Below are 13231 nucleotides of genomic sequence, written 5' to 3'. Positions count from 1 at the left end.
GAACACTGACACACATGTTGGGAGAACACCATGAAAAGATTAGCCCCCCCTCCCCCGGCAAATGTCCAAGTGTCAGCCAATGACCAGATGCTAAGGGAGAGGCACAGATGGCCATACCTTTCTCCAGCAGACTTCAGAACTAACCTTAAGAATACCTCCATCTCAGACACCCACAGAGAAAGCTGAACCAAGCTCATGGAAATTCATGAACTCTAGAGACAGCTGTGGAGCCTCCATTGGACTGAACTAGGCCCTCTGTATGTAGGGGACAGTGGTGAAGATTGAACTATCTGAGGGGACCCTGGCAGTGGGACCAGGATCTACCCCTGGTGCGTGAGCTAGCTTGTTGGAGCACATTCCCTATGGTGAGATGCCATGCTCACCCTTAACGCTGGGGGGGGGGGTAGTGACTTGGTCCTGCCCAAACTTAATGTGCCAGACTTTGTTGAGTCCCATGGGAGCCCTTCATGTTGGGAGGAGTGGATGGCAGGTGGGCTGGGGGGGGGGGGAGGCGAGAGGGGACAGGAGGAGGGGTGGGAGGGAGAACTGTGGTTGGAATGTAAAATGAAATTTTAAAAAAGTAAATAAATTTAAAAACGGAATACCTCCATCTCAGACATCTAGCTTCTAGAAGGATTAGCTTCGGTTGTTTAAACAACTTAGTTTGTAGTTCTTTGTTACAGTGGTCCCAAAAATCATTACTCCATCTACACTGTAGTTCCTAGTTTTCTCACTATCAAGAACCTTTTCTGCAGACAAAATCCAGTTGCTTAACACATATTGTGTACTATATACTCTTGGGTGCACACAACTATTCTTTTTAGGCTCATATTTCTAAAGATTTGTTCTATCAAGTACACTATAACATATTTTAGCTTTTACTAACAGTCTTTCCATTTACTCATTAGATGAACAGGATTACCTTAGTGTGACATAATTTATACCTCAAGTCAAATAATGTGACATTTAGCTGTTGAAGTTCCATTAGGTTTTTAGAAATACCAAAACTTGTTCTCAGAATACTCATTATCAACTTCGTGGATCCCCAGGGCTTTTAAGGACCAAGAGGTGATTAGCAAGATCAGCAATTCGCAAAGTGTTTCTGCAAAGAACCCTAAATCACCATATCTGGTGGTATAGATCTGTAATCTCAGTCACTGAAGAGGCTGTAACAGAAAGATTGAGTCCACGGCCTGTCTGGGCTACGGAATGAGCTCAAGGCTGACTTGCCAGGAGTGAGAACCTGTGTCAAACTTTAAAAGGGGATGTGGGGTTCTGGGAGTAGTTGTTCAGTGGGATAGCACATAGAAAAAAAAATGAAAGGATTTGTGCAACATACCACTTATGTCCCATCTAACCAGCACTGCAGTAGACAGTTCAGATGAATGTGCATGACTCAGTTCCAAAAAATTCTACTTATGAACGAACGTTAAGATTCAAATGATTCTCATGAGTTGTTTCTGAGATATTCTTTGACATTTTCCCACCACACAAAGTGAAGAAAAACGGGCTCCAGACTCCAGGCACTTGAGTGGCTGCCCAGTGTGTCACTTGTGGCACCCAGCTCTCCACTTCCTGAGTTCATCCACTAGGTTCACCTAAGGATTCTGCATGAGGCCTACAGAGGTGTTACTACATTTAAATTGAAACTCGGGCTTCCTACTGCTCAATCCAAGATCCATCCACGGCTGGTTTACTTGTGATTTCAAGTATGCTTAGTATTCCGTGGTGCAGAAAATAGGTACGTGGTCAGCAGCCCTGTCCAGCCTTGACCATGTAAGGGCTGTCCTTCTCTTAGCAGCCAGGGGCAACGTAATTTTGCTAAGCCTGTCCTCGGGCGTACACACCCTTTTCTGTTGGTGCCTCTCGGGTCGCCTGGGAGCATAGTTCCATCTGTCCTTACTATTTTTGAGTCCCTGTTGTCTCATTGGCGGATTTCTGAACAGCTGCAAAACATACTTTTAACCCTACGTGGAAGTTTGGGTCACCTGCTACCAACGTGGAACAGTCACTCTCAGCAAGGGCTCTTCCAGCGGACAGTTCTCTAGTTTTACTGACTCGGGTGAGTGTTAAATTCCTCTGAACTTCCTGCTGCACAGCCAAGGCGGCCAGGAATGAATGAGGTCTTTGCTCATGGGCTGGTGGAATAATGTGCATTGCTTTTTTGTGTTGTTGGAAACTGCTCAGTTGCCTAGCACCACAGCCTACGGCCGGCCTGTCCTTTCCGTGGCTCCTCCACCTCGGGTGACCAGGCTCCCGTGGCACCGCAGGCGGGACTGAGACGCGGAGGAGAGCCCTGGGCCTAGGAGGACGATGCTCCGCGGAAAGTCCCGGCTCAACGTCGAGTGGCTAGGCTACTCGCCCGGCCTGCTCCTAGAGAAAGAGCTGCTCGCGCCGGCACGAACCCCACGGAATCCTCGCGGGTAAGTCACGTGAGTGCCGCGCCCCACCCGCGCCTGCGCGCGCTGCCTCCTCGCGTCACCGCGCCGCGCCGCGCCGCACCTGCGTGCTTAGGCCAGCTACTTCCGGTGCGACTGGCCTAGTAGTGTCCCGGTACCGGCAGCCGCCTGACCCCGCCAATTATCTCGCGCCTGCTGCTACCCTTGCGGCCACGCCATGGAGCGCCTTGATAAAGCGGCGCTGAACGCGCTGCAGCCGCCAGAGTTCAGGTATTTCTGAGTTCGGCTTGGTAGCCGTGGGGGGTCGGCTCTGGCCTGGCGTGCCGCCGCAGGGAACGGAGGCGACGAACCGGGCGCCCTTGGGATCAGGCCCCTCTGTGGGCTGCTGCGGGCTCCGGAAGAGGGCGGGCAGCTTGGAGGCTGCAGCTGCACGATGGGTGGCCCCACCTTTCATTTAAGCGAGCAGGCCCCCAGTTCTTGCTTCCTTGCATTTCCTCTCCCTGTTGTTAGGCAAGCTTGCTGATTTGCCAGGCGTGCTCTGTTGAGGACAGGCACTCGGCCTCCTTCCTCTTGAGACCTGCCAGGGCCTACATCACATGGCCTTGTAAATACCTGACGTGTGAATGAAGAGTCTGACCCTGGTGTGAGGCCGCTTCTCTGGGGGCAACAGTCAGTAGAGTGGAACAGAAGCAACCGTTAATTTACATCATCGGATTTCTTAATTCGTAGTTTGGCTAACTGCTTAGTTTTCAGCTTTGGAAAAACAGGAAGTTGAATTTAGATAAGTGATTTTTTTTTCCAAGACCACGAAATTAGGCCACACCGTTACTATGGCTTGAAAATGGACATCTGGCCACACCTGCTGATTCCAAAACCCTGTGACCCTTTTAACTCTCCAGTAATGTTAATGGGCATTTTTTTTTTTTTTTGCAAAAGTGACTTTTTATAAGAATACCAAAAGACATTCTTACTAAGTACACTAACAATACAGTATACCATCTAGACACTTACTAGTGTTTTCTAATGGAATTAAAAAAATCTTCAAATCATTCTCTTGCAAATCTTGACTGCCACAAAGAGGGATGTGGTAATCTCTATCTGTTCAATGTTTGCTGGAGAAATTGTGTAAAGAAGGAAAACTCAAAAGTGTTAAAGAGTAGGCGCTCAATAAGATTCATTGGGAACATTCTTTTTGTGTGACTAACATTAATTCTGGTTTCTCCTTCCATTCCTCATTTCTGACAGGTCTCAGCAACTCCTAGTCAGAGGTATAAAATAAATCAATAAAATGGTATCCATTGCTTTTTAAAAAATACTGTCACTGATTCTACCTGACTTGGTTTGTGCCAGCAGAAGCAACAGGTGTTGAGTGCTATGGCTAGAAGCAAAAATATAAAAGTGGTATAAATGCCCGGGAAAGTTGGTCAGCTATTTTTTTTAAACTGTATGCACTTAACTTTGACTGTCTAGCTTTGGACATGTTGTGCTTTGGACATGTTGGAGAATGACAGACTGCAAGTGTGTTCCATGGGATTGGATTACCTAGAGCGATTTAAGCCATCTTAGTTTTTAGTTTGTATAAGTATGTTCGGTGATATTTGTGGAATGACAAAATCGTCTGAAAAGACATTTCTCAAAAAAAATTTTTCTGTTTTTAAATAGTGGATAACTCTACTTAATCTTAAATTACTGTGCGTGTAGCAGAGAAGAGGCAAATTTTTGAAGTTTAAGGTAGAGAGTAGTATGTATGTATTGAAAATAATAGGCTGGGCGGTGGTGGTATGTTCTTTTAATTCCAGCACTCAAGGAGACAGAGGCTGGTGGATCTCTGGTGATGAGTTTGAGGCCAGCCTAGTTTACAGAATGAATTCTAGGAGAGCCAGGGCTATACAGAGAAACCCTGTCTTGAAACAAAACAATAATAGTAATAGGCCATAAATTATTAACATATACATATCGGCTGTGGGAGACTGGACATAATTTACAGTAAAGGTTATATTTGCTTGGTGTGACTGTGATTTGTTTACCCTATTTTTTTATTGTATCATCTTTTCAATAAGTGTTTATAAACAATTATTTTAAATTTTTGTTTTAAATTGTGTATGTGTGTTTGCGTGTTCACTCTTGTGTGTGGGTATGTGCACATTAGTTCAGGAGCCTGTGGAGATCAGAGGCATTGAATCTTCTGGACCTGAAGTTAAGGCAGTTTGTGAGCTGGGACTTGAACTGGTTTCTCTGGAAGAGCAATACTATTGAGCCATCTCTCTGGCTCATGCTTGTAAAAAATTTTCCAGGTAGTAGATATTTAAAAGAGATTATCTAAAGAACACTCTAGATGTAGTAGCATAGGCCTCTTAATACTGGCTACTGGGAAACAGAAGAATCACAAGTTCAAGGCTTAATTGGGCTACAAAGTGAGTTCTAGGCTACCATGGAAAACTTAGTGAGACCCAGTTTCAGAAGATAAGAAATCAAAAGGGGTAGAGAGGTAGCTGAATGGTAGAGCATTTGCCTAGGATATATATATATATATATATATATATATATATATATATATATATATATATATCAATCCCTGGGATTGAAAACTAAATCACTAGTTAACTAAATAAGGAAGAATAACTAATCAATCCTTTCTTTGAATTTTTGTTCCTTATCAAATTAGATAAATAATCTGATTATTGCATGCTTAAAGTATCACAAAATATGAATTTATCACTAAGGAAAATCTAAATTTCAATGCTTTTCTAAGACCCAGAAAAGAAGTGGTTGAATAGTGAGTATTTTCCTATTTTGGATATATATGATATATTTGATTATATGTATGATTATATACACATATATATGGTGAGGATTATGTAGCTCAGTAATGACAGAGTATAGTAAAAGATAATACATTTAGGTAGCAAAAGATAATCGTAGAACTTTTTGTTTCATGGCAGTAAGCTTAACAGTAAGATTTAATTTCTCATACTTGTACAAGGACTGTAATCAAGTCAGAAAGTTTACTACAGTACAGTTTTAAGAGATATAATTTTCATCTTGCGGATTAGCTATTTAGACTCAATGGCCTTGGGTCTTTGCTACTTTATTGGACTTTGGCCACAGTTCTGAATTTTCTCCCCCTATCCATAGTTGCCATTGTTTTATTCTTTCTATGGATTTGTCATCTTTTATTGATGAATTTATATTTATGTGGGATTGTAGAATATGTTTACTCACATTGTCTGTGTGCGCACGCGCGTGCACGCACACACACACACAATATGAAGAAATGGCTGTATCTGTGTAGAGTACTTAGCCATGAATGGAGTTTGTAGACTGAGTGTACCTCAGGATGGACATAGGACACAATGCTACACTAAATTTACTCAAAATTTCCTTTATCATTGGTATATTCAGTCCCAATACCGTTGTTGAGCTGTCCATTTTAGGCTTTTATTAGGAGTTCCATGGCATAGCCATTAATACATTTGTCTTTTCCATTTACTCCCACCCAGCTGTATGTTCTAGGAGACCCTGACTGGGTCATGGCTCAGTTTGAGTCTAGAATACATCTGTCTTTTCTGGTGTTATCTATTTCTGGTCTAGCCTAGTTGGGACAGAAGTGTGTCCAATCCTTGGGGAGGAGCTGTTTACCAGAGGGTTTGGGTTTTTCTGAAATAAATTCCAGGGCCATACACCAGCACATTGTATGCCAAGCTGAGGGGCCTGTTCAGGTACACGCATGCACATGCTTGCTCCTTTGCCTTGTTTGGGAAGGAGGAAGCTATTTGTCTCAGAATTCTTTCATCTTCAGGAGGGTGATTATTATATTTGGATATGGCTTGTGAAAATTCTGTTTGTTTACTTTTTTCCAGAAATGAAAACACTTTAGCTTCAACCCTCAAGACACTCCTGTTCTTCACAGCTTTAATGATCACAGTTCCTATCGGGTTGTATTTTACAACTAAATCATATGTATTCGAAGGTAATTTTTACATGCTTGAGGACATTTATCTTTTCTAATTTGTTCAGTGGTTTTATAAATCTTTCTGTTGTTAAAGTTGTTTTCTTATTCCTTTTGTTTAACTAGTATATAATATGTATATTATATATCTTGCTTAACTACACACACGCACGCACGCGCACACACATATCCAGTAAGAATTCATATGCTTTGGTTGGCTGGGTGTGGTGCTGCATGAGTATAATTCTTGGGAGGTGGAGGCAGAATTAGAGCCTGGACTCATAAGAGTCAGAGGCCAAGCTGAGCTACATGAGACCCTGTCTCAAAAACAAAACAATTTTTTTTATATTTATTACATATAATGTATTGCTTTAAATGCTTTACATGAGATTATCTACAGAATCCCCACAAACTTTTGAATTAATTTGTATTTTAGAAATGCAGTACAACAAAGGTAAGTAATTTCTGTCTGCACCACAAGTAACTGGTGAAAATGGGATATGAAAACGGTACTTCCAAGGTCTGTGTCGTGGGCACTGTTCTCTTCCCTTATGGACACTCATGGAACTATGAGATGTCTTTCCTATGTTATTGTAGGGGTAGAATTATAAACTAAAGCAATGTAATTTGGTAACTGGGTACCAATTCTATTTATAATGCTCTTTCATTTTCTCATTGCTCTTAAATGTCTGTCTACATGTATAAAATCAGAGATTTGTGCTACAAATGTGTATAAGAAATCATATTGATATTAAAGATAAACAAACCTTGGTATTTTCTGATTTTATAGAGTAGGCTGTGTTAGTGCCTTTTCATGCTGAACTATTTATTTTATTTTTATTTATTTTACGTATCAACCACAATTCCCCTTCCCTCCCCTCCTCTTATCCCCCCCCCCACTTCTCCCTCACCTCTCATCTACAGATGAGGCAAGCTCTCCCATGGGGAGTCAGCCATGCTTGGCATATTGAGTTGAGGCAGGACCAAGTCCCTCCCCCCTGTATGAAGACTGAGCAAGGTATCCCATCATAGGGAACACACACCAAAAATCCAGTTCACGCACCAGGCATAAATCCTGGTCCCACTGCCAGGGGTCCCACAAATAGACCAAACCACACAACTGCTACCCACATTCAGAGGGCCCAACTCGATCCTATGCAGGCTCCACAGCTGTCAGTCCATGAGCTCCCACTACCTCAGGCCAGCTGTTTCTGTGGGCCTCCCATCATGATCTTGACCACCGTTGCTCATATAATTCCTTCTCCCTCTCTTCAACGGGACTCCAGGAGTTTGGCCCAGTGCTTGGCTATGGATCTCTGCATCCACCTATGCTGCTATTTTTAACCAATAATTGTTTTTATAAGTTCTTATTGTATTTTATGTGGAATCATATTTTAATTCATATATGTTTTTTGTACAAAATGATGGACTTAGTTATGGCAGCCAGTGGTATAATGTCAAGAGCATTTCCTTATAGCTGGTGTGAATTTTAAAATGTAGAACTGGGCATGACAGGAGACACCTGTAATGCTGGTACTTGAAAGCGACAGGAGGATCTCAACTTCCTAGTCACCATGGTCTACAGAATGAGATCTTGTGAATATTGAGAAACAGGAGGAAGAAGAGGAGGAAGAGGAAAGAACCATGTGTATCTCTGCTCATTCTAACCATTCTGTTTCTCATGTGTGATTATATACATTTCTTTTATGTGTTTTTTCTTTTTAAGACTTTATTTTTATAGCTTTTATTTTTTATTATTTTACTTTTTTGAGGTAATATACATTATATCATTTCTTCCTTCCCTTCTCCCATCTTCCCTTTCTTACTCTCTTTCAAATTCATGACCACTTTATAGTGATATTTCATTTATATTTTAATAAATAAAGCTTGCCTGAGGTTCAGAGAGTAAAATAGCCCCACTGGTCAGCCTTACAGACCAGGCAGTGGTGGCACACACCTTTTATACCAATGGCCACACTAATTTGCCATAGAAACCAGGTGGAAGTGGTGCATGCCCTTAATCCCAGCACTAGAGAGGATTATAAAACGGGAATAGGCAGCTCTCAGTCACAGTCTCATTCTGAGAGTCCTGGAGCAGAATCGCCATTTCAGACTGAGGGAGAGGTAAGAGCCAGTCGATGCTGGCTGTTGTGCTTTTCTGACCTTCAAATATCTGTCTCTCAGTTTTTATTAATCGTGCTATACCTCTTTTTTCATTGTTTGTTTTGTGTGTATATTTGTTTTCCTAAATATTAAGTACAACATGCTCAGTTGTGTGTATGTTTTACAGGCTGACCAATTGGTATATTGGATAACCAATTGGTTTTATTCCCTGTGGAAGATTTCTTTTTCTCACTCTTAGTATTCCTTAGTTGCCTGTAGTTCTTCGTGTAGGGCTCAGGCCTCCTGGGCTTTTCTTTTTCCATATTAGCGTGTCTACTGTTCTTGCTCAGCTCAAGTTTAGGGAGTCGTGTTGGGGAGATTTCAGGGGTATATCTTCTGACATTACTAGGAGGCATAATCTCATAGCAAACTCCCTGATTTTCTGTCTCTTACAGTCTTTTTGTGCCTTCTGCATTGCAGTGTTGCCTGAGCCCTAGCTACAGGACTTGTTTTGGAGATGTAGTCCTTGGGACTAGGTTACATAACTCTGCATTTTGGTTGGTTGTTGTTTTCTATAATGGTCTCCATTCCAACCAGAATTGTTAGGCTTCGAATTTTGTGGTTTGGTGAGGAATAAAATGATTTTTTTTCTTTTTTCAATAGGTGCCCTTGGAATGTCCAATAGAGACAGCTACTTTTATGCTGCAATTGTTGCTGTTGTTGCTGTTCATGTGGTTCTGGCCCTGTTTGTCTATGTGGCCTGGAATGAAGGCTCACGGCAGTGGCGTGAAGGCAAACAGGATTAAAGTGAACATCACCTTTTGATAGCATGAAATTTATTTTTAAATATGTTAAGTACTTCTGAGATATTGATAATGAATACATTTTCTTTGAATAAAGTTGAAAGAACATGTTAAAATCAGTCTTAAGGAGTCAGTCGCATGTGGCTAAATTTTGACCCACCCAATAATATGATATGGTCACTTTGAACTTTGAATCTCCATTTGCAAATGAAAATTTGGAAAAGTTAAATAGGTACAAATGTATATGTTAAGAGAGTTATATTTTATCCTAGGAAGAATTTGATTACCTTATAACAACAAAAATGTATAACGATTTGCCTTATACTTGCTTTTCAGTTTTATTTCTTTGGGTAGATTAAGAAATGCTTAGTGAAGCAAATCTAAATTTCCTTTTTCACTGCAGGACTTCCTGAAAAATACTCGGTCCTTGGATTTGAGATTCTAATTTCCTGTGGAAAGTTCCCTAAATTGTAGGCAGTATAGTTAATCTGAATGTCACTGAGGAAGGAGAACTCTCACATTCCATTATTTAATGGGGAAAGTTGCTGAAATCACACCCATTCATACGAAGAATTTAGGGTTACGGAGGCAAAGAATTGAGCTGACTGTCAGCATTGTGATTATCATGCTAACATTGTGCTCTCATTTTTCTTTGAAATTAGGCTTCAGTTGCAGAGTTTATCAAAATCCTATTTAATATGTTGTCCTACTTTAAAATAGATAGTATATAATAAGTATTAGAATGCCAAGATGTCCAGCTTTCACACATGGAGAGTGTATACAGTTTTGAAAACATCATATTTCTTGGAGTTTTTGTTGATCCTTTTTTTTTTTAAATCAGTGCTAAGTTACATCCTGTATTTATACATAATCCTTCAAGTCTTTTTTGACGAGAACACTCTTGCCCCAGATAAAAAGCCCTGTTACCTTGCTTTGGTACCTTCAGTATATGGTCAGATAAACCACTTGGTACTGTGCATATGCAATTTAAAATGCTATTCTCCAAATATTTTTTTTTTTCTTAAAAGTTCATAATATATGCTCTGTAAAACACTGGGAAAATACATGTCACAATTGGCCCGTAATGTTACTACTTGCAGACCATCGGTAGTTTAGTTCACAACTCCTGTTTCTTAATGCTGGTTCCAAATACACTACAACCTTGGTTTAAGTTTAGAGCTTGCCAACTCCACCAAAGAGCTGTTTGCAGTTTTCCCTATACCTGATATTGCCCACTGTCTACCTTTAGTCTTCTCAAATTCACATTTCAATGTTTTTATCATAAATAAAATTTTAAGATAACTCAATTTAAATATTATATAACGTGGATATATCAAAACATTACATAGTACCCCATAAGCATGTATGCTTTTTGTTTTTATATATGAATTAAATGTAATTGTAAATATGAAGAGCGTTCAAATACCTGTTACTGATAATCCTAATATAATGAGTGGCCCCTGCTTTAATGTTTGCCATTGTTGATTTGTTTGTCTGCTGTTATTTTTATGCTGTGACTAGACTAGAGAAATAGAGGTGATTAGACATATAGATAATGTGTTTGTGTTACATTATCGCAAAAGCAAGATTAATGTAATTATTAAAGGATTGTTCTTAATTCTTAAATTTAACTGTTGTATGTAGTTTGTATTTAAAAGTGAGTATTCTAAATATAAGGGTCTTTATTTTGTAAAGACTGCAATTTTTAGTATTATGATAGTTGAGTCTCAGACATTATGTACTAGATTTCTAGGTGGTTCCCTTATTAGGTGGCCTGTTGGATTTAGAATTGTCCACTCAGTTTCTTTTTATATAATGCTAAGGTTTTTTTTTCTTGTACTGTTTGTAAAATACACTGTCGGGTTATTTTGTTTGATTTCAAACATTGCTAACTAAATAATGGTACAGGTCTTTTAAAGTATTTTAACCGGGGGTACATGTAAACACATGTAATTTTCCCTTGGGAATAAAGTACAATGTGTTGGAACATTAAAATCAAATATTCACATTGGTACTTAGAATTATTATAGAATAGATTTATTTTCAAAGCTGTTCATTCTTTCCTAGGATTTTTGACTGCTCATTCTTGAATTTGCTGCTGTTAGCTATGTCAGTGAATGTGGTATTTGACATTTTTACAGATATCTAACTAGTTTCCTCTTGCACAAAGTACATATTTCATAATGTGTTAGAAGAAAAGTTATAGTTAATTGTTAAGTGTTTTCCGGCAGGAATATGTTCACTGATGTTCAAAACCTGATTGTAACAGTAATCTCAATTAGGGAGTATAACTTGAAGTGTCAGTGCAAGCTACTGATTTTACCACCTTTACTGTAACGCCACCTTCCTCACCTTCTGATTTGCCTCCAATAATCTTTTTCCCGCAGTACTGAAACAATGGAAGGTCTGCTGTAGGATGCGATTGATATCATCCACTCTTCAAATGACTGCTGTTTCACGTGCTACATAGCATTCTGGTTTGTGATGATAGTAAAGAATTTTAAACCTGCTATTCAACAGAACTGGGTGTTTCATGGGAACCTAACAGTAATTATAATAACTTGAAAGTTTACATCAGAAAACTCATACTGAGCCAGCTGTGGAGGCAGGAGCACGCCTATATTTCCAGTATTTGGGAAGCAGTTGCAGGAGGATTAGGAATTCAAGGCTACCCTGAATCAACAGTAACAAAATTCTACAAAAACAAAGGACCAATTTCACTTTATCAAAAGAAACAGCCAATGGGCTTGTCTTTATTTTCACGTATATCTTATGTATACAGGAAAGTCATACTAGTCAGTGAAAGTATTTAGACAAGCAAGGTGCACCTAAGGAAAGCTAAAGCTGAAGGTATATGAGAGAAAGGATTGAAATCTTGATTTACATGTAACTACTATAGCTCCAGACAGTTTCATATTTAGTGCCTAGGTATAGTAAATTTGTAGACTTGTTAGGCCCATTTGATAATTGGTTCAATGATGGTACAGTATTTGTCACTTAGGTTAATGGCAGGTTTCTTTACTCTCAAGTCTTCTGTCATTCACTAGTAAAATATACAACCATTCAGATTCTACTAGCTGTTAAATTTATTTTCACCAGGGTTGTGCTAGAGTGCACTTTAATAACTTGACAGAACTTTTTTTTCAGGGGGATGAAGTTACCTTAAAAAATGAATTACTCTCAGAGATGTTGGGAACCTCCCCATCAAAACCCTGTAAATAGCATAACCCTTTATTCCGTATGAAAGTCTGGAATCTTTCCATATCGCTGCCGGCCACACTTATATCTGTGTTAATTGCTATGTGTGCTTGAAGTATGTGTTCTTTTTAAGATGTTCTGTAAGTCATATTGTCAGTTATACAATCTAGTCTTCCTTCCACGTTTGGTGAAGTCTCACTGAACAGGAATAATAGCAATAGCTAACAACATCTGCACAGCACCTTACAGTTTGCAAAGAACGTTCACATATTCTTGTCTGAGTTTTGCATAGTGAACATGTTACAGAGATGTCTCTTGATGTCAATGTTGAGTGTTAGAATTTTCAGTTACCAGTGTCACTGGCCATGCTATGGCCACTGACTGGGGGTGGGGTGGGGTGGGAGTGACAATGCGCTGTCTGTAAAGTTAGTGTCATCACAATGGGGCCTGCATTTCTTAGCCACTTGCATCAGACTGACTTGTTAAGTGATGCTTTTCTAGTCTTTACTTGAATGGGTTTTGTATTCAGTATACTGTAGCCTGTAATTTGTATTTATTTACCACCTGTTGTCATTAAAAATAATAACTAATATTACTGTGCTGTGTCCTCATTCAGTGGATATTGTTTTTATTAACCTCTGGTTTTAAAATGTGTTTGCGTGCTTGTTTTTGTTCATAATGTAGAATATGTGCAGAGTTCAGTTTTTAAATGTGTGTTTGCTTCTGTGTGTGCCATACCATATAAGAATAGAGCTGTCAAGGATAAGGTTTATTATTTC

At 39.6% G+C, this 13231-nt stretch overlaps 1 protein-coding gene across 2 annotated transcripts; it reads left to right on the top strand.

The window, feature by feature from the left end:
* The first annotated feature begins 2307 nt into the window (after nucleotides 1–2307).
* Vma21 (vacuolar ATPase assembly factor VMA21) lies at nucleotides 2308–12836 on the top strand. Of its 2 annotated transcripts, none has more exons than XM_057760398.1 (3): nucleotides 2308–2423; nucleotides 6260–6369; nucleotides 9115–12836. In XM_057760398.1, the coding sequence occupies exons 1-3, from the start codon at nucleotides 2314–2316 to the stop codon at nucleotides 9255–9257; spliced, it is 363 nt and encodes a 120-aa protein (XP_057616381.1). In that variant the 5' UTR covers nucleotides 2308–2313; the 3' UTR covers nucleotides 9258–12836. The 2 variants fall into 2 exon arrangements, with proteins under 2 accessions (XP_057616381.1, XP_057616380.1); XM_057760397.1 differs by lacking the exon at nucleotides 2308–2423 and adding an exon at nucleotides 2504–2669 and having other exon boundaries at nucleotides 9115–12835.
* The last annotated feature ends 395 nt before the right edge of the window (nucleotides 12837–13231 follow it).

Source organism: Chionomys nivalis, chromosome X (genome assembly GCF_950005125.1).
Source record: "Chionomys nivalis chromosome X, mChiNiv1.1, whole genome shotgun sequence".
NCBI classification, from domain to species: Eukaryota; Metazoa; Chordata; class Mammalia; order Rodentia; family Cricetidae; genus Chionomys; species Chionomys nivalis.
This window is presented reverse-complemented; position numbering and strand designations above follow the sequence as displayed.